General features: G+C 31.4%; 1 protein-coding gene across 1 annotated transcript; it reads right to left on the bottom strand.

Moving 5' to 3' along the window:
- Positions 1-18,383: 18,383 nt before the first annotated feature.
- Positions 18,384-22,340, bottom strand: LOC132729126 (T-cell-specific guanine nucleotide triphosphate-binding protein 2-like). The gene is made up of 3 exons (XM_060714870.1): positions 22,279-22,340; positions 20,884-20,998; positions 18,384-19,475 (listed from the first exon to the last, which is right to left on the bottom strand). Exons 1-3 carry the CDS (start codon positions 22,338-22,340, stop codon positions 18,384-18,386), a joined length of 1,269 nt encoding a protein of 422 aa, XP_060570853.1.
- Positions 22,341-22,773: the final 433 nt, after the last annotated feature.

Below are 22,773 nucleotides of genomic sequence, written 5' to 3'. Positions count from 1 at the left end.
ATAAAGCACATACAGGGTAACAAACAAAGTTAATTAAAATTAAGTTGCATGCACAGCCAAATGGAAGGGAGAATAAGGAGTTTAAATATGAACAAAACATACAAATCATACAGCAAAGATTCAACTAGCATAAAAATATAGGGTTTAAGGAAAATTAACACACAGCATATATAATCAAAGCATCATAGCAAACTAAAAAGGGATGCACAAAAGCAAAGCAAACAAACAAACATGTAGTCTAAGCATTTTACATCAATTAAAACTAAGCAAAATAACAAACACATAGCAAATTTACAGACACATAGCACATTTACAACTTGGGCCACTCCAGCCCTGGATCAGTCTCCCAAACTCTTTGTTGTTTTCAACCTTGCGGATGTCATTAGGGAGACTGTTCCATATCTGGGCGCCTTCAAACCTAAAAGAATTCTTACCGTATATTACTGTTTTGACCCTTGGAACATTTACACTTTTTTGATACCTAAAAGAATAATTGGAATTTTTAAATTGAATTAAATCATTTCTTTATATGGTGGTGATTTTCCATACAGGCATTTAAACACTTCTTTGGCATTAGTTTTAATTCTTGACAAATGTAAAGTAGGCATATTTACTTTTTTAAATAATGTGTCATATGAAGAATTAAAATCATTAAATACTATTTTTAGAACTCTATGCTGGAGTTTTTCAAGTCTTTCTGTGTTTGTTTTAGAGCAAAAATGCCAAACAAGGGGACAGTAGTTAAAATTAGATCTGATAAAAGATTAGTAAATAAGAAGAAGACATTCAGAATTTAAAAATTTCCTAATTTCTTAAGAGGACATTTAATTGATTGGCAGCTTTTTTACACATTCTGGTGACCTGTATATCAAAGTTAAGTAAAAAGTCTATGTCTATCCTTAGCAGTTTAACACAATCTTCACATTTTATTGTTACATAATCAATTTGAAATTCTTTTAAGTGTTCAATTGTAATTTTCCCAACAGCTATGGCTTGAAACTTGTCAGGGTTAGCTTGCATTTTATTAATGTTAAACCAGTTAATAAGTATTTTACTTTCATTTTCTAATGTGTTTTTCAATATGTCTATTTTAGAGTGGGAGAAGGCTAGAGTATTGTCATCTGCATAATTGTAGAGGATAGATTTATCTTTAAAGTAAAAAAATACCATTCATGAAGACGTTGAATATCAAAGGTCCAAGAATAGAGCCTTGTGGCACCCCCTTAATTGTTTCAAGCCAAGTGCTATGATATTCTCCTATTTTAACTGTTTGTTTCCTGTTTGATAGATAGTTTGAAACTAGAGAACATGCATTTTCAGACAAGCCATATGCCTCTAGCTTTTGGACTGTAAGATCATGCGGTAGACAGTCAAAAGCTTTGGACAGGTCCATTAGGATTGCTGCCACATGCTCATTTCTGTCTAACGCCATCTTCCAGTCCTCAACCAGACGCAAAAGAGTTGTCTGACATCCGTAGCCTGGTCTGAAAGCGGCTAGATAATTATGAAATATATTTTCAAAATGGTTGCTTAATTGTTCATTTTTAATTTTCTCAATTTTTTTTTGATGGGAAATATTTACGTAAACGATTATACATAATGTGCTAAATTTACGTTACTTTTGTCCCCAGTCTTTAATATGCGAAATTTACGTTACTTTTGTTCCCATTCTAAATTTACGTTACTTTTGTTCCCCATCTTGACAATATCACAGCTTACGACAAGGTCATTTGCAAATCTTAAAACAATTCCGTGTTGTTAAAGTCATCATATTAGCTGTCGATTTTTTTATTAAATCCTTTAAATTTAGTTCTAGGCAAAAATGTAATAGAATGTAGTAAATACAATATTATATGGGTCAATTTAGTTTACCAAATAACCCTTACACAAGTTTGAAAAAGCGACTAAACTGTATTAGGCCTAAATAGAGTTAGTTCATTTAAAGCTGCACGCCTCTAGATGAGCAAAAATATTTCGATAAAATCAAAGCTGAAAAAAATGTGCTTAGATTTTATAAAAAGTATAAAGATTCAAAATTTAAGTTATGATTTACATGTTATGTGCAATTAATGACCGATTTTTCAGTATTTATATCTATATTTCTACTGCGTTACTAACGCAGTAAGGGCTATTTTTTCACATTTTTACCTCTTAATGGTAATTTACGCGGGTAGTAAAGTGTCATTGATAATGTGTAAATTGCATTCTTTTGGTAACTTCACAATATTATACTGTTAAATACAATTTCAAATTTTCATGAAAATTAGCATGAATCTGGAAGTGTGCTGCTTTTAGTATACTTCTTCTTTGTGTCAAATGTTTAAGGAAGTATAAGAATCAAAACACTGACAGTACTATGAAACATGCGAAATATTAAAGAACAACTTAAGGAAAAACTTTCAGTCATGGATAATACTCATTAATTGAATTGTCAATTAAGACGTGCAGGCCAATACCTATATCGGAATCGAATTGAGCAATAGTTCTGGTGGCGCCAGAAGAATAACATCAAAACATACTTCGCAGGTTGTTCAAAATAATCACACATTAGTTGCGGTATGTAAAATATGTTTATTTCCAGTTAAATATAACGAAACATTTATTAACTATATATATTTAGAGACAGAGATGTATTGCAACTATGATACAAACATACACAGATAGAAAATAATAAATGACAACGACTGATTTGATATAACTATAGTCAATATTTATAGTTATATACTCATAGTAATATAGGTAGGTATCCATTATACTTATGTATTTGCAAATACAACGTTTAAACTCCAAAGTAGAAAAAAGTAAGAATATGTGCAAAAGAATTATTTTTGTGACACTGATTTGATCAAGATGTATATTATACAGAATCGTAAATTTCTCCATTGTTTAAACCTGAAATATCCTGCTTTTATATTGATGTGTTCAGTTCAGTAATAAAGTACCGTCCAGTAATGAATTGATTAATAAACGTTTTGGCATATATATATGAGCTCTTTGACTTCCGTTCATGCGGAGCTTTTATTCTACCGTCATTTTTTATGACATCATTATAAAATTCCAGTTGAAATTGATTACTATAAAGGTTACTTTCTTAAATTAAATTGTATTTATGCAGAATATGTACCGTTGACATATCAATCTGCGTGTAAATCGGTGTTACACATGCTTTATTCGTATATATTCGCATACATTTTAATTGAAATACTTCTATAAATTTAAAGTACTGATGTATGGGATTTTTTTGAATTTTGAAAGATTATTTTTTATACTTTAATTTTCATCTCAAGAATCATTTCCTTAAAGGGTAGATAGGTACAAAATATTGAGTATTGGCCAAGTCTTTTACACCCACACATAACAAGGCTCACATATATTTGTAAACAACCCTATTGTTCTAATTCTTCTCTTATTGGACGTATCTTAAATTACATAAATGTATATTGTATTGTTTTTGTTCGGTGCCTAACTATGTGATATTCCGACTGGACTTTGTTGAAACGTCGCCCCTTCTTGTGGATCTTTTGGATCATACTTTGTTTCATCTAGTTTATAAGCAATTTCTTTGGTGAATAAAACCATATTAGTTTATCTTAAAGCATGTATACTTTATTATAGATATAGAGTTGATCTTCTATAATTCCCTGCGGTCTGGAGACCGCAGGATATTGGTATGCGTTTAACTTTTGAGGCAAGGAGGAGCACGTGACCTGTTTTCGGTACATGGAGGAGCATGTGATCTGTAAACCGTATATGATTGGTTAATTGACCTTTTCGAAAACCCAGCTAAATACCGTTTGCCGGTACGTTACGGATTTACCTGTAGGGAATTAGTCCAAATTATACCTAATTGAGAACAAAAAACTATTACGTGATATTTCTTATTTTCTATAATCATTTTACCGTTTAAGGTGGAAAAACTTGAATGATGTGTTTGAAAATGATCAATGTTTCTTTAATATCTATCTCAAATTTTACAAACAATTAATTGTTTAAACTGAAAATCTACAAAATTAAAATATTCGTAGTGGCATCTGCCATAATAAATAGAGATATTTTCTGCGTAAACTTGTGTGTTAACTTTATTTATTTTTTGCTCGGAATTATTCATTCATTAAATGGTAGGCCTATTTAATCATTTTCTTAAAAGAAATAATTGTTTTATGTTCGACCTTCTCCGGTCTTCAACGTTCACCAGTTTCCAAAGACCTTCTTCTATATTGATCGATTATTGTCAACTATATTCCTGATACAAACGTTTATTTACCCCCAATAATGTTGAAAATAGTTAAATAAAATATCATTAAAATGTTCACCGCAGGAAACCATTTTACTTGTGTATAACTAGTATGAGAACGCGGTACAATATGAGTCACCGTGCCAGAACGAGACATACCGAGATTCTTTATTGTTTAACTCTCTATATAAACGATAAGTTTTGTATATTTAAACGTATCTATAGTGTAGCAATATAAATGTACATATATAGTATGCAGTGTTTCTATTCTATTTATATTCTTTATAGAGTTCAGTACATGTATTATACATCTATACATGTTCAGTGCATATTGAATGAACATTACATTAAGAGATGTTTTAAATTATGAAGTACAGTGTACACCTAGACTTGCAAAAAATGCATTAATGTGTCTAGTCATAATGCTATTTTAAATAATATTTAATTTTAAGTTTATGCTTAAACATGTATTAATCTTTACAATCATGTGACTTGAATATATCTTCGTTACATGTGTATAAAATAGCATATTGTACAGGAATATACTGCAGTTGTATAATCATCCGAAATGAATCAGGAATCAATACTTGCACGTGAAAAACTATTACATGCTCTACAGCAGACGCAGACTCCGTTTAGTGTCCAGCTTTATTTGTCATCCAATGAAAATGCTGTATTTCTTAAAAATTATGTGTGTTAATTTTCATAGAAGAAAAAAGTCGATACTATATTGAAATCCGTTCATAGTCGCCTTCTATTTTTCATAGTGCTTCATAGTACCGCGTAGTGACGTAATCAAGGGCCAAATAAAGCTTGACACTAAATATGTTAGTGTTCATCCTTAGCTGTTCTACAAAAATTAGAAACATTCTCCTGTCGCTATCGCTCCCGTCGAAGTTTCTAATTTCTGTAGAACAGCACGGATGAACACTAACATATACTTAGTTATGTTTAAACTTGAAAACTACAAGTGCAATAGAAGAACTATTAACAAGTTGTTGAGATATAATACTGTAATTTAGTGATACTAAAAAAAATACGTGGAGGTATTTTCAACAAAATGACAACGGAATTTAAAGTGAAATTACGGCTTGTCGACAAGAAAAGTGGAGAAGTTGTTTGTTATAAACAAGAAGGTGAGAGATTTGGTCAGGCTGTCACTGTAAAGTTGACTACAGATACGGAGTATGAGATTAGTGTATCTACCCGACCTGCCATCATCATTGAGTATAAATATTGCCATTTATATTTAATTTTATATATATTACCTCTAATAAAACAATTAAAAAGCATAAACAACAAGAACACCGCTAGACAGAGCATTTTATGCCTGAAAGTGTTTTTTTTATTAGTAAGAATGAAACAATTGTAAGACATGGGAATTCAAAACAGTATTACCTCCTTCAAAAAGCAATTCTCCTTTATATGTGAAGAACCTTCATATATATACAGTTGCTGTTTTCAAAGCACCAGCATCAAGTTGTAGTTATGCTCCAGAAACAACAACTTTCATTGTAAAGATCATTTTGACCCTGACCTTATGACCCTAAAATCAATAGGGGTCATGTATTGGACATGGCTGTTCATCCTTTAAAATTTTACATCTGTAGGTTGATTAATACTTAAGTTATTGAGCGGAAACTGTTTTCAGTTTTAAGGAAATATTGACCTTGACCTTTGATCTTGTGATCTCAAAATCAATAGGGATCTTCTTCTCAATATGGACAAACATCCTATAAGGTCTGAATACTGTGGGCCAAATAGAACTTAAGTTATGCTCTGGAAACCATTTCCAGTTTTAAGGTAATAGTGACCTTGACCTTTGACCTTGTGACCCCAAAATCAACAGGGGTCTTCTACCCAATATGGACAATCATCCTATGAAGTTTGAATACTGTTGGCCAAATGGAACTTAAGTTATACTCCGGAAACCATTTTCAGTTTTAATTTAATAGTGACCTTGACCTTTGACCTTGTAACCCCAAATTCAATAGGGTTCTTCTACCCAATATGGACAATCATCCTATGAAGTTTGAAGACTGTGTGCCGAATTGAACTTAAGGTATGAGCCCCCTAATGGGCACTACAAGGAACTACAAAATTGACAACATAGGTCAGTTATATACCTTAAAAGACACAAGAATGCAAAAATTAAACAAAGTTTACCGTATGGTTTCTGAGTTATGGAGATTTTTCTAAAGTAAAACTTGGCTATTAAAAGGGCTCTTTTTCAGAAATGAGAAACTCTAATTATTCTATTATATTATCATTATGAAATAATGTTTTCCTATAGAAAATATTTCAGAAACAAATAATAGCATTCAGCTAACAAATGACCCAGCAAAATTATTGTTTCTACTCAAAATGTTTGAAATATGTATATAAATGTTACCCTACCCAACCCATTTTAAGTAGTTGTTTAATCATTTTTCTACTTGGAGGGCCTTATTCAAAATATCCCTAAAATTTACTCAAATCAGGGGCTGTTTGCATAAATTTTCTTAAAAGTATATTGGATGCGCTTGTCAAATATAAAATACTTTTACCGTCTAGTTTTTATTTTATTAGACTTTGAAAATATCAGGTACCATATTTGATAAAAATTTGGCACAATTTAGCCAATAAATACCAATAATAATTTCATAATTAAAATGAAACACTTTTTTCTTATCAAGAGTGATCTGAGAAACACAAATAATGTTCAAAGAAAAAAAGAAAGAAAAAAAAGTTGCCTCTTCTGGGGCTTGAACCAGCTCCCCTCAGTTACAATGCAGTTGTCAGTAGTTCTAGCCTATTTAGTGACAACATGATACATTCCGAAAATTAAGAAAACATTAAATATGGGTAAAAATAGTACATAGTAAGCTAGCAAAGATCGGATTTAAGAAAAGTGACGATCCTTTCATAAAGGAAAGAAAAAGTTGATTTCACGTTTCTTCTTTAAGTATACAATTTCAAGCTTGATGTTATTTCCGAAAAAAATGTGAGGAAATAAAATTGAAAATAATTGATTAAAAAATAATAAAATTAAAAGCTCATAGGCGGAGAAAATTGAGTGATACGAAACGATGTTTATTATTTCATTTTGTCTTGTCATGCTAAACAGCAAGAAATGGTGACTCGGCGACGACAGAAAACTGTGATAATAAGCAACCTCAGTAAAACGTTATCGATCTAAGAAAAAGTTGTTTTTACTGTTCCCTCTGCTAATAAAATTTATATAAACATATTTGTATAAATTGTCAGTATATATAATTGATAAAAGAAGCTTTTTTATGAACATGATATTCATTTAGTTTCAGAATTGCAAAACAATGAAAACGAGTCTTCAGTGCAAGTTAAATAAAACAGGAGATAAGAGTCATTCCCAGTGGGGTCAGAAACTTTCAGCTATTGATATAGACTGTAAGGCAGAAGATGGACGATCTTATATCACTGTGACAAGAGAAAAATATCGGTGATATCTAACACAAACAGTAACTGTTCAAATATAAATAGATTTCAACAATGAATAATTAGTTTTATTTTATCTGTTCATGAATGGACCGGAAGTGTCTACTTTCCCCCTGATACTCGAGTTAAATGTATAGCATTTCCATAAGCAGAAGTTACAAAGTACAGATATTACCGTATTATGACTAACTTATTTGTAAGGAATTGGTTTCGAGCCACCTCAACGTTGTTTAATATTATTTTCACGGGGATTTAACATATTTCCGGTTTAATCTTTTTCCTCATTTAATGTTTTAAAACCACCTACCTTTGCAAGCTTGCATAATATAAGCTTCCAGATATGTGCATCTTATTTCTTATGTGAGATTCAAACTAATTTAGTGGAAGAAGTGATTCAATGACGTTTATTTTTTTGTTGCGCGGAACGGTAAACAATGAGACTTAATTTCACCAAAAAAGGTCGAATAGTAATTTCCTTCCAGAATTAACATAATATTTAAATATTTTTTGCTCAAAAACTTATACCACATGCACTGAAATCAAATGTTTATATTGATGCAAAATCGTTTTGACATTACCGGTATTAGAAGCAGTCGGAAAAATATTCCCCAAAACTTGTGTATGTTGATTAATTGTCGAAGAGCAAATATTTCTATGATTTGCTAATTCTTTTAGTAGATTTTTATTCATGCTAAAACATCAATATACTAGAAATGTCTAATGAAATTAGCTCAACAGACACATACGTCGGACAACAAATTATTTTAAAGCATCCAAGATCGAGACTCTGGCTTTCTAAACTCAAGAAAAAATAAGATATATCATATGGACTTTAGGACTCACCTTCAATTTTGTGATACGTGTCCTCAGTTTTTTTTATTAACATGGCGACGTGTACTATTGTTAATGCATACACAGTTTTTAAGCAAGAAATTAAATTGTTTATAATGTTTATACAGTTAAAGGCACTTTATGCCTCAGAAATTAATAATCTTTTAAGAAAGAGCAATCATGAGTTTGATAACGTTGATATATTGGTTCTATTACCAGATGTAAAAGTTTTGTCATTTTTTTTAGTTGTGCTCCACTCAGGTGGAAAATAAAATATGCAAAATTACAAAGGGCAATTACTCAAAAACTATGAAGGGGTAGAGTTATCACTTTTTTTGCACTGCAAACCTCCTGAGTGAGATCTATCTATCTTAAAGGCTTTTTGAGTTATGCTCTGGACAAAAATTGAGTTTGAAAAATAACAAAGGGCAATAACTGAAAAATTATGTAGGGTAGAATCTTCATTGTTGTGCACTGCACTTCTCCTAAATATGATTTATCCACCTATGAAGTTTCAAGTTGATACCTCAAATACTTTTTAAGATATGGTCCGGACTAAAATGAGGGCGGAAGGACGGACTGAAGGAAAGACAGGCGGACGGACGGAGACTAATTTTATATCCCCTAAAGAATTTTGCTCTTAATAATGAGACATGAATTCTGAATGAAGTTCAGAAGACTTTGTGTAAAAGACTGATTTATGGACCAAATTTAGTTATTGTACAACCTGGTATGGTAAATGCTCACTGTGAAACGCATATGGAAAACGAAGTCTCATTTTAGGGAAGAAATGATTTTTTTTAGTTGTGCTCCACTCAGGTGGAAAATAAAGTATGCAAAATTACAAAGGGCAATTACTCAAAAACTATGAATGGGTAGAGTTATCACTTTTTTGCACTGCAAACTTCCTGAGTGAGATCTATCTATCTTTAGGGTTTTTGAGTTATGCTCTGGACAAAAATTGAGTTTGAAAAATAACAAAGGCAATAACTGAAAAATTATGTAGGGTAGAATCTTCATTGTTGTGCACTGCACTTCTCCTAAATATGATTTATCCACCTATGAAGTTTTAAGTTGATACCTCAAATACTTTTTAAGATATGGTCCGGACTAAAATGAGGACGGAAGGACAGACTGAAGGAAGGACAGGCGGACGGACGGAGACTAATTTTATATTCCCAACCGCCTTTTCGGCGGGGGCTAATTAAACATTTTCCAACTTATAGCTAAAGGAAACTCAGAATTTTGCTCACAATAATGAGACATGAATTCTGAATGAAGTTCAGAAGACTTTGTGTAAAAGACTGATTTACGGACTAAATTAAGTTATTGTACAACCTGGTATGGTAAATGCTTACTGTGAAAGGCATATGGAAAACGAAGTCTCATTTTAGGGAAAAAAATGCTTTATTGCGCAAGAAAATGAAATTATTCAAAAAAGACAACAAGAAAAGCATTGATGCAAAGCATCAAAGGGCGACGCCAAAATAATTTGACCTAAATACTTAACAAAAGATGTGTACTTTTTAGCTGTACAATTTCATGTGACCTGGAGGCTAGGCCCAGTTTAAGTTGAAACTTAAACCAAAAAGAATAGACACTGTCTTGCCAAGATACAAAGACAAATTATAGTCAATTAACCAATCTTAAGATTTATTTTACCAGATACAAGGATACATGAGTCATCATCATATAATCACATGCACGAGTATCGAACCTGGGAAGAAAAATCTTATCATATTTTTTCTTCCCAGGTCTGATACTTGTACCTGTGCATATAAATAAAGCTTAGTATTGCTTAGGGTTGCAGACATGTCATTGATATATTTTAGACATAAAAGAGGACCTAAAATGAAAATCAGGGGGACACCATAGGTACTCAGAGCAGAAGTAGAAGGAGTACCAGCCACATCAACCAGCTGCTATCAGAGATAAAACTTGAACCATGTAAGAATGTCATTACATATGGCAGATGCTTGAAGTTCCATTAAGAAGAAGAAAAAGAACTTCTTCATGTGCAGTATAGTGTGATCAACTGTATCAAATGCTTTTGTAGATCTAACAGTATCATGCAATACTGCCTTTGTCCATTTCAAATTAAATGCACTTTATTAAATGAATAAAACATGTGCCAGTCGCAAACCCACTTCTAAACCCTGACTGAAACTGCCTGACCATGACTCGAACACATGACTTTCAGAAGACCAACTGAGCTATCTGGCCGGCTACACATTTTCTTTTAAATAATGAAACAGTTCTAAACCACAACATATTTCTCCACTATGTTGATTAATGTAATTGAATTTCTGATGTTAACAGAGCATAGTGAACTAAACTCATGGTTATATGCAGTCACAGGATGATAAAAACTTTCAGCTTCACCATAACTCAAACCTGTGACCCACAGAATAATGTACTGAGCTATCTGGCCACTTACACATTTTCTCCCCTAAATAGTGAACAGTTCTAAACCATGACAGATATGTAGATTTTCAAATTAACAGATAAATAATTCTTAATTAATAAATAAGAAAATAAAAACCCTTACATACTCATATAGTCTTAATTAAGATAACAATTTATATACCATTGTATAATTATTATTACTAAAAAGGGCTTAGACAGTTATTGGTTGTGTCATTATTTATAACAGGTCAATTTAAAAGTGAACATAACTGTGCTAATTCATGTACAATATCTATTTTTTGTACTGATAAAAAACTAACCTTTTTTCTATGATCAGAAATTTTATGAAGACTGATTTGTATTTTGCATCATTGAGGGCACCGGGCGAAAACATGAAAATTATGCAACCAACAAACCACTTCGTGGTAGATTGTATTTTCATGTTTTCATCTGGCGCCTGGTTACTTTTTGTACTTTGTTCGTTTTCATGTGGCACATTAAATCACCCACTATAAAATTTAGTGTACAAATTTATTCAAGGGCAAGTAACAATCTACTCTATGAAAAGTATGTTGTCGGGTTGACTCAGGAGACCTGGAGATTGAGACCGGTGTCCCTCCATTACAAATAGATAAGGCAGAAGCTGTCCATTTCAAACTATGCACATGTTAGAAAGAAAATAGAATGTAACTATTCAGAATATGATTTGTTTTGAGACTTTATCAATTATATTGCTGGATCCAAGAATCAGGACATTTTCAATCAATGCATGTATTATCATTTATAACTTTAAATGAAAGTCTCATCCCTTTAATAATAATGACATAACTGTAACTCTTTAAATTCAGAAATATTATAAATCTCATCATATCAATTTACTAAGATATACATGTATGCACATAACATTAATAATTCCCAGTTTCTATTAAATAAATATGAAATCCTAACATTAACATTGGTACTAATGGATGGAATTTAAAATCTAGTAGAAAGAAAACTATAATATATAAACTCTGTTATAGATACTATTATTAGCCAGCTAACACTGGGTATAAACATCTTTAACCTGTAGACTGATCATTTATTATCATTTATAAACTTAAATGCAAGTCTCATCCATCATAACTGTAAGTCTTTAAATACAGAAATACACATTATATCCATATACTATGATACACTTGTATGAACCTTACATAAATAATTCTCAGGTTCCATTAAAAATAAATATAACATCCTATTAACATTGGTGTTTGGGTGGAATTCATAATCTTGTAGAAAGAAAACTATAATGTACATGATATTGTAAAGTATGAAATTAAAAAAAAAATCTCAATAAAAATTATATAATAAAGATTAAGTTGTGTGAGTTTCTAAACATTAAATGCATATCTCTTACAGTAACAAATTACAGTCCCTCATCAGACTTTACTATAAAACTAACTGTATATATATCAAGTGTTTAAAATGAGCACCCATATGTATAGCTTAAATATTCTACCTTTTCATTTTTACCAAAGGTTATTTTATGAGCAATTTACATACAAACACATAGAAAATAATAATTTCACATATTGATTAGAATATTCCTCTAGCAGAATACCTATAGTATCGTTGACTAACCAGTTCTCAAACCTCTAACCATTCAAAAGGTCTTTAAATGTAAATAAAAATATATCTTTATAAAAATTCTTTACAAATGTACACTTTAATCTTTATGTAACATTTCTGTAAAATTTGACTGAAATTCAACTTTTAAAAAATCTCTATTTCCATCTTGGAAAAGCACAACCCTCTGTTTTAAAACTAACATGGCCTCTTAAAATAAAGAACCTAATCTCAAACCCCTTCGAGTATCTCTAAAATTCTACTGTTTAGTTTAGCCAATGAAGTGATTGTTATATGACTATCACATGACAATGAAGTACCCTACAAGATGCAGGTACCTGCTTTAAGATATTTTTGTCTATAATATTCATTTTCACAAATAGTTAATGATGTATTTATGGGACTTACAAAAGTAATAGCAATTTGTATGAAATTACGCTAGGAAATAAAATATGTTATGTAAATATTTGTTCCTATGCACTGTTTTCATTTGAAACTAAGCTTTTATGCACACAAGTTCAGGACATCATAGTCACTTCTAGTAAAAAATAACAGCACATGAATGAAAGGTTTGAGAATAGGTTAGGTGTGAGATTAGGTACTTATACGATATATGTGCTAACTTAACAAACTAGAAAAATCTGGTCTAAGGTATATAAAGCCAGTAAAAAAATATATATCAATATTCACTCATCATGGCCTCTTTGCTTTTGCTTAATACCTTACAACTGGTAAATTTATGAAACAAAAATAGTAAGTAACACCTAACTTCAACCTAAGATAGACAGAAAAGAACAGATAATTTAGTAAACATGAGTTACTTCCCCTTAAAATAGAGAAAACCTGAAACCCAAAAGAACACCCCAAACATCAAAATTAAGAAATGTTGCAGGCTCAGTTTTATTAAGCCATGCAAATTCATGGTAAAGTATTCATAAAAAAATAGATGGCCATGTTACAGCAGTTTTTGCAGAAAATCGGATAGCTTTCAACATCCGGATACTGGTACACCTTGTAAAAACAACCATTCTGTGCAACAGATAAACGTGATATATAAAATTAATAGGATAATCGTTTATAACAGTCCATTACCTATCCTTATACTAATTGGCGGGTGAACTTTCTTGTAGGAAAATTTTGAAAATATATAAATGAATGAACGAATGGATACATGTACGGCATCAATGTAGACCACAACGATATTCGAAATCCAGGTTTTAGTATTCAAACTTCTCAAGTGTGTCGAAAGGATTTGCGAAAAAGTGTAAATATATCACGCTGATATTTCGCGTGTTGATAAAAATACTGTAATGTATATGATTTGAAAGGAAAATGTTTCTATGTAACTTTTCACGGAAATGGGCTGTACAATGATTGCGTAAAAAGCCAATAAAATGTCGGCTGTAGAAATCGAAAGGAATTTTGTCACGTGACTTTTGCCCATGCTACCGAAAACTACCCATCACAATATCACGGCGTTGAGACGCCGTGAAATAAAAGAATGCGAAACCAACTCGTCATTTTTTTTAAATGTGTTTATTAAAGAAACATATGGACATGAATATTTACAAAGTAATTCTCTGTATTCCTAAATTGTTAAGATAAGTACATGAACATTTTCCAGTTGTACAATCAAAATATTCAATTCATTTTATTCAGTTTTGTTATATATTTTTAACATAAACTATTTGACTAAGAGTTGAGATAGATTGGAAATGTTGTCGTACATCTAATATGGAAATAATCAATATATATACAAGTAAGTAAAATGCATTTTTTTAATAATTGGGTCAAAATTCAAAGATTCAAAATTTTATTAAGGCGCAAACATACTGCCTATTGCCATAAACGAATATAAATACGAAAAGTTTATTTAAACAATAATGGAGTTTATAAACATATAAACAAATGCTTAAAACATCTAAATACGAGAAAAATAATATTACATAGTTATATAATATGACAGTCATTAAATAAATACTAATAATACCATTAATGCTTAAAATAATTTGAAATTAGCTATCAGTTGTTTCTCTACCTAAATTTATAGTAACTTGTTTGTTTGTTTGTTTCATCTCACGCCTTTTTCCAACAGTATTTCAGTCATAAGGGCGGGTAGTTTCCTAACCATCGTTCCTGGAGAGTTACACCAGTACTAGACTACCTTCCTCCGCGCTAAACTACCAAAGCATCTCCCGGGGATCGAACCCATGCCAGAGACGTAATTGGATTAGAAGTCATCGACACTAACCCCTCGACCACGGGGGCGGTCAAATTTATAGTTAAAGCATAGTAAATAAATAAAGAAAATTTCTTTAAAACGTTCTGTTGCGAGTTATTTATAGACACTTTAAACATTTGTGCATTTAGTCAAGAGCAGTAGTTTTTTGGAACACATTGTCTTCGTAGATCAATGTTATACGGATAAACAAGTAAAAAAGATAATTAGTTTCCACTACATTCATATTTTTTTAAACATAATGGAAGATTTATTTCAATATTTCTAAATCTACCTTCTTCTATCATTAATTTATTAGCAGAACATCTAAAACGTGAAAGGGATATTCTGAATTTATTATTTATTATACAATCAAGATATTTCTCTTTTCCAAAAGTGCTTTAATTAAACTATTCGTGTCGAGTTTACTAGAATTATTAATTACAGAAAGTCATTGTTGATAATATTGATCATTATATACGTTGGATAACAGACTTAAGAAAAATAGAATTAGGGTTATCATATAAATAAGAAAATTCTAAGTCTCGTAAGAGACATTTTACATCATTGGTCCATTTATTTACAAACTGATTGTTATTATATGTCATCATCATCATAAGTTTATACAAAAATGAATCTAGATTCTTAGCAGTTTTAAACCAAAACTTTACAATACTAATCTTATGTAAAACAAGAACGGGTAACTCTCCTTAATTCACCCTATACGGTAACATTACATGTTTGTTGTCCAATACCTAATCACTGGGGAGGAAGTGTTACACGAGGGATGGAGTTCTTATGATAACTTGTCAGGGAGTTCTTGTGATAACTGTAACGGATTTTGTCGGAAAACTAATGTATATACTGCTAAAACACTCGTCAAAATGGTAATTTCCATCTGTAAAAAGTGAGTTTTTATGCGCTAAATTAAACTTTCATGATTTAGCTTGCCTTACATATTGTATAATGTGTCAAAAATTAATTCATAGTCCATTTTTCATCGCCTCTTGCTTAAAATATGTGGTTTTGAGTAGAATTTCCAAATTACTTGCCAATTCGCAAGTATTGACCTGTTTATTTTAAGTATTCATCCTTTCCATACATAATTACCTAATTATAATGCAAAATTGCAAACATAAAGCCCCGGCTAACAAATTTATATACCCGATTTTTCAAATGTCCCGGAGTTCTTGCGATAACTCAAAATATGTCCTGGAGTTCTTATGATAACTTTTGTTACTGCCAATGTGTTTCTTGTGCTAAATCACGGCACGTTTTAGCATTTTTTATTATTCAATAAGGTTGTAAATCATTATGAAATGTAGTACGCTCATTTTTTGCACAAGAATGAGGATATATAATGTTGGTTTTGAGTGTATTTTAGTTAAAGAGATATTACTGAGATATCTTATCCCCGTTTCTTTTTTATGGTATTTTTGCTGACGCAGATTTCGTAGACTGGAAAAAGGATTGATGTAGAGCATTGACTTTCATGATAAAATGCGCTCAAGTATGGTGTCTTCATGTATATTTTTTCTGCCGATGTTTGATTTGTATTTCCCGTATGTAATCTAAGTGGAGAAAACTCTGCTAATTTTGCTGTAATTGATAACAAAAATATATTTTAGTCAAACTTATTTCGCTCGAACCAGGAGGGACTAGCAAATTTGTTCGAAAGATCGGTTGTTATAGAGCCAACCGAAGTTGAGGTTTTATCATGTTATCGCACTTTTTGGAAACATAGGTTTGAAGAAATTATCCTGGTTTTATACATGTACTTGTTTATTATGGTATAAAAATTACTTAGCCCCTAAGATAAGCGATGCACAACTACATATACTACATATTATCTGCTTAAGAAAGATGGTTGTGAACAACGTGTAAGTTTTGAAATATTTTTGTTTTGTGGTTTAGGCCATGATACTGTCGCTGATAAAATATTTACTGTAGATGACAGCCTATCACCTGCTTATCCTTTGCAGACACTCAATATCAACATTTTATCAAATTTTTTGTGCAAAGGAAGTGCGTATTATATTACATAAGTATTTACAACCTTATTAAATAATAAAAAACGATAAAACGTGCCGTGATTTAGCACAAGAAACACATTGGCAGTAACAAAAGTTATCATAAGAACTCCAGGACATATTTTGAGTTATCAAAAGAACTCCGGGACATTTGAAAAATCGGGTATAAATTTGTTAGCAGGGGCTTTATGTTTGCAATAATGTATTATCATTAGGTACTTATGTAAGGCAATGATGAAGACTTGAAATAAACAGGTCAATACTTGCGAATTGGCAAATAATTTAAAATGTTTACTCAAAACTACCAGATTTTAAGTAAGAGGCGATGAAAAATGGACTATGAATTAGTTTTTGACACATAATACAATATGTAAGGCAAGCTTAATCATTAAAATTTAATTTAGCCTCTAAATCTCACTTTTTAAAGACGAAAATTACCATTTTTGACGAGTGTTTTCGCAGTTCATACAATAGTTTTCCAACGATCTCTGTGACAGTTATCACAATAACTCCTTGACAAGTTATCATAAGAACTCCATCCCTCGTGCAACACTTCCTCCCTCGTGCTAATACTTACTTCATAAACTGTTTGCACTTGCTCAATATCCGGTGAATTATGACAGCCCATAGTTAAGAATACGCATTATCAAAGAATCAAATAAATTATTTTTTCAGAAACTTTCAATGACAATTTATCAAATTTAATTACAATATTGTCAGTAAATGAGGAATTCAATGAAACACAATAAATAACACTCATATGAATTCTAAGAACCATACAAAACGTCTTCGTTGGTTTAAAAGTTAAATTTGTCTATTAAGTATTTACTTAAAATTTCATAGAGGAATTTGCTTATACGTCAAATACTTAACTGGACGTTGTCCTTCAAATGAAAAATAACATTTCACAAATCATTTCAACTTATAAGGATTCTGCTATGTAGAACAATTTCTAAAATTTACACGTTATTTATTTTATTATCTTTTTCGTCGCAATGGCAATAAAATATCCTTATATTAATTTTATTAACATATCTAAGTGAGAATAAGTTAAGAATGATCAAAATCAGAAGGAAAAATCCACATTAAAAAAGTCTGCCAATACGTATTCCACAAATACTTTCCAATACTTTATTCCACAAATATTTATGTTGATAGTATTCAGTACCATGTGCGATAACAAACCACAAAAGAACTATATATAAAAAATTGTCTAAGAACACAATACAAAATGTTTTATCATTCATTACATAAATGAGAATTATATTTCATTTTCTTCCAAAGAATAATTTATAAAAATATCCAAATGATACATTTTCATTTTTGAAATGAATTTCTGAAATACTTTTTGCAAACATGCTTTTGCAGACTAATCAATTTAAGGTTATATAACAAAATTTTGTTGTCTATCTATTCGACCTTTTGCGTTGTTCGGTGTAAATAAAGAATGCTGCAGCCAATCGAGAGAGAAATATTACAGGGCATAATCAGAGCTTTCACTGGTTTTATCATCAAGCATTAGATTTATACATACAAGAAAACTCATCTCCCAATAATTTCACTGAATATTCTTGATGATAGGTCTTTAAAGCAATAAATTGTTCACCTAAAATGGCCGCAACTGCTCCTCCAAATGGTTCAATCGTAGATGAATTAGTCTCGCTTCATCCTTAGCCAACACGTCACACACGTCATTTAACCGACATTTAAAGTCGTGAGATCCAGGGAAAAGGACATGACGAATACGCATGAACTTTTCTTTCTCCAATTGTTCTTCCAAATATTTGAAATATTTCAATTCTTCAGTTTTAAGATGATTCACCGATATGCCTATCTCATCAGATACACTTTCAATAGTGTTGTCGTCAAGGGAAAACGCAATATTGCATGTAAAGGAATTCAAGCCAAAACCATACCTTGAAATAACTTTTTGCCAGAAAAAATGATTTTTTTTCAGTTCTCTGTTCTTCTCCAAAATGCCTTTTAAATGAGTTTCTAATACTTGACGTAAGGGATATCTTTTGTAACTCAATATTTTGTTAAGTTTAAGCAGCAGATCTGGGAAATCAAATTTGGAAGATTCTCTTGAGCTGACTAAATAGATACCACTTTTCTTATGAGGAAATTTTGATTTTTTAAGGTTGCTAACAATGTCCAATTTTATTTTCCGTAAGCAACTAGTCTCGTTGAATGTACTCGGATGATCAATTATCTCATTGTATAGATATGCGTCAATTTTTGTCCGAAGAAAGAATATATAGCTCCCATGTTTAAGGATCTCATTGGCTAGCCATACGTCATTTTCTGAAAATCTGGAGGTAGACACTATCATAAAGGCATCAAACTCCTTCAAATTAACGGCATTGAGATAATCCCTTTTGTTAAAATTTTGTGTCCCTACCCCAGGTAAATCCCAAAGACTGATATTTTCGTTACTCGGAAGAACGTATTCTTGCTTTTCCATTATGGTCTCTACTACACCAACTGGGGCAGCACCATTGTCCTCAGGCTTGAGACCTCTGATGGCATTAATAAGACTCGACTTTCCGGTTCCAGAATTTCCAATGATGGCAATTTTCAATTTTTGTGTCTTCCAGATTTGAATGTTTTTGCTTATATACTTCATTAGACCACGTAGAACTCCCAATTCATCTGTATACATCTTAAGATTGGTTTTATCCACAAATGTCTGAAATACCTGCATTTTAAAGGTACACTTTGTACTGAAAATTTATTGCAACCTTACACCAAAACCTAAACAAATACAACAATTTGATACACGAAGGGTAAAAACATTAAAACTACTAGACGGGTTTTTTGTCACAAAAACCTTATGTCTCCCACGTATGTACTATAAGGATGGAGCAACGGCATATAAAACTAAACAGCAGTTTGACCTGTGAAAACCATACAAGGTTTTTCTATCACAACAAGCGTTGGTACTGATCACACCTTGGAGGTTTCATCGCAATCCCGTCAGTAGTTTGACCTGTGAAAGCCTGACAAGATATTTCTATATTTAGCTTGGCGGCCATTTTATGTAGCAAAGCGGGACGTCCTGGTTATATGCACAACAACGGTTGGTACTGATATATCCTGTTAGGTTTCGTCGAGATCCCACCAGCAGTATGACCAGTGAAAGACGGAAAAGTTTTTCCGATTTTTAGCTTTGGCGGCTATTCTTGTGCAGATCAGTTTAACCTGCGGAAGCCGGACAACGATATTTTAATTTTTAGTTCTAGTCGCCTATTTGTGAAGTAAAGCAAAACGTGCCGGCGATATGCAAAACTAGGATTGGTACTGATAACCCCTTTGGAAATTTTGTTGAAATCCTGCCCGCATTTTTTGATCTGTGAAAGCCGGACAAGATTTTTCTTTATTTAGCTCTGGCAGCCAAGCTGAATGAACAGGCGAAATGCAAAAAAGGAGATTTTTAAAAATTCAAAAGTTCATGTGAAATGTTGAATTCTGCTTAAGCCGGTGTTAGAGGGCGTGGACGGTAACTTGTAATTTCAAGTCCCGTTCATGAACAGACTCAATCAAACTGAGTCTGTAACATTTTCAATTTTGCAATGTTGGGCTTTGTTTTGTCCTATTTTGGTACTGATCACCCCTATGAATTTTCGTCTCATTCCCGCCAACAGTTTGACCTGTGAATGCCGGACACGATTGTTGCAACCTCATTTTCGATTTCAATTTTAGGATACACAAGATATTTTAAAAGTTAGAAAAATAGTAATTTTGACCAGTAATTGATTACTACTCATAAGATAAAAACATTAATTGAATACGAATACATTGTAGAATATCAAGACATGATGTTTTACTTGTTTTCATAGAGTAATTATAGACTTAATTAAACATAACAAGGTGGAGAAATGACTTTTAATGACAGTTACCCATATGACATTTTCATATCCCTTCTTGCATCTAAAGAAATCATAAAAGAAATGGGAAGAAAATATCCGCTTCATTGAAATCATAATCTACATGTTTTTATTATTCTGCATTTCCGTTCACGATTTTCAACTTTCAGCTTATTTTAATAAGCATTAAACGCTCTGGATAAATTAACTATATTATAGAGTATTGAGTTAATAACTTACTCTATTCTCCTCTTCGTCGGGATCACTTTCATCTCCCTCATCTTCAGTATCATCATCAGTTTCCGGATGTTGATCACTTGCATTTTCTATACATCTTCTTCTTTCTAACTCTAACCTAGGTTAACATAAACAGATAATGCATGATTGAATGTAGCCAACTGCAACATGTAAAGTTTGATTTTATACTAGTATTAGGACTGAAAGTGTTTTATAATTATGAAAACATAAGGAAATAAATATCTTTTACTTTTATATACATAATGACTTCAGTAAAATCCAACTGGACAATGTCACATATAAATACGTTTGTGAAACCGATATTTTTATTTTCCTGTATGAATAAATATAAAATCAGTCTTCGAAACTTGTCAATTGACTACAGGCATTGATGTCAAAAACTATACCCATAGTATAAGATGACCACCAATAAATCAAACACACAAAAGATATCAACAAAGGAGGAACATTTTAACTTTGAGCATGAATTAAGTTGTTATTTAGTTGATCTGGAAGCAATGTCACTTTTACAGTTTTAAAGTTAGTTGATATCCAGAAGGGCATGGGTATAGTTAAATGACTGTGTTTCAATTTCAACATACTCAAGTTTACATAATATTTTCTTTCTGTGATCCGACCACTCCCTTCACAATAATTTTGACTACCCTGACAAGCTCCTTTTTATTAATTACACGGCAGACAATTTTCCTTCCGTTTGTTGATTTTACCCCGAGCAATTCATTAAAGGAATGAGTTGAAAGAACTATTTAACAACAATATTAATTATGTCATGGGTATATATTAAATAGCTCTCATGTTTTTAGTTTAAAGTGACATTATGTCCATCTAAGGGTATATAGTGAGTGAACATGTGAATAAATAAATAAAGTTTAATTTTGCAATAATTCCTTTTGATTTAATAATTGACTTAGCATAATCAGTAAATAACGCACGGATCCTAAGGAATTTCCATTAAAATTTACATGTACCGTTCAGTTTATAAAAAGAGGGAGGCAGTCTTTTTATTTAAGGCAGACTTATAATTTTATCCTAAACATTTTCAAATATCACCTGTTGGTCGAACATGATTTTAACAGTCAATCTTTTGAAATATAAAGTCAATTCAGCTCAACTTGACTATGAAAATATGAGCATAATGTCACTTTATTGAAAAGATTAAATAGTACTTTTTGAATAATTTTTGCTGATGGACATGACTGACGAACAGATATAATATGTATTCCCCTCAAATGCAGGACAAAAAATGTGTATAAACGGCATGGCTAAGAAAGAATTACTGGTATATATGTACTGATTACTAGTTATCCTGTGATACAGATTAAAAAGGATTTAAATATCATTTTAATTTCAAAATTATATCATAATCATGTTGTATACCTCTCTTCTTGAATTCTTTCTCGAGAAGGAACATCAGACACTGTGTCTTCAGAGCTAGTCATTATTTTGTTTGTTGTCATGCCATCTGAACTTCTGTAATGTGAATTTTTTTCTATGAATAAAAGCCATGCGCTTAAATTCTGACAGACATATACTTTTATTTACAATGAGGTTTTAAATTACTTAAATATAACAATATAACATAAAAAATATAACAACATGATTTATTCCATTTGACAAATACAGGTATATACAGATTATGGCATGAAAATAAAGTATGGAAAAGGTTTTAACAAGTTTTTTTTCCAATTAATTTTTGTCCAATTAGAGAAAAACACTGGATTTGAAGTTCATCACAGGTTGTATATCAATCTACATGTCTTGCAAAAAGTATTAACCAGTTGCACAGAAAGAAACATCATTTATTGGAAAAACGTATCTGACAAGTTTTGTTATTTTGATATATTTGGGTGATTACATAATAGTATGAATTGA

The sequence above is a fragment of the Ruditapes philippinarum genome, unplaced genomic scaffold (assembly GCF_026571515.1).
Source record: "Ruditapes philippinarum isolate M1 unplaced genomic scaffold, ASM2657151v2 ctg4877_1_1_1_1, whole genome shotgun sequence".
Taxonomy (NCBI): Eukaryota; Metazoa; Mollusca; class Bivalvia; order Venerida; family Veneridae; genus Ruditapes; species Ruditapes philippinarum.
This window is presented reverse-complemented; position numbering and strand designations above follow the sequence as displayed.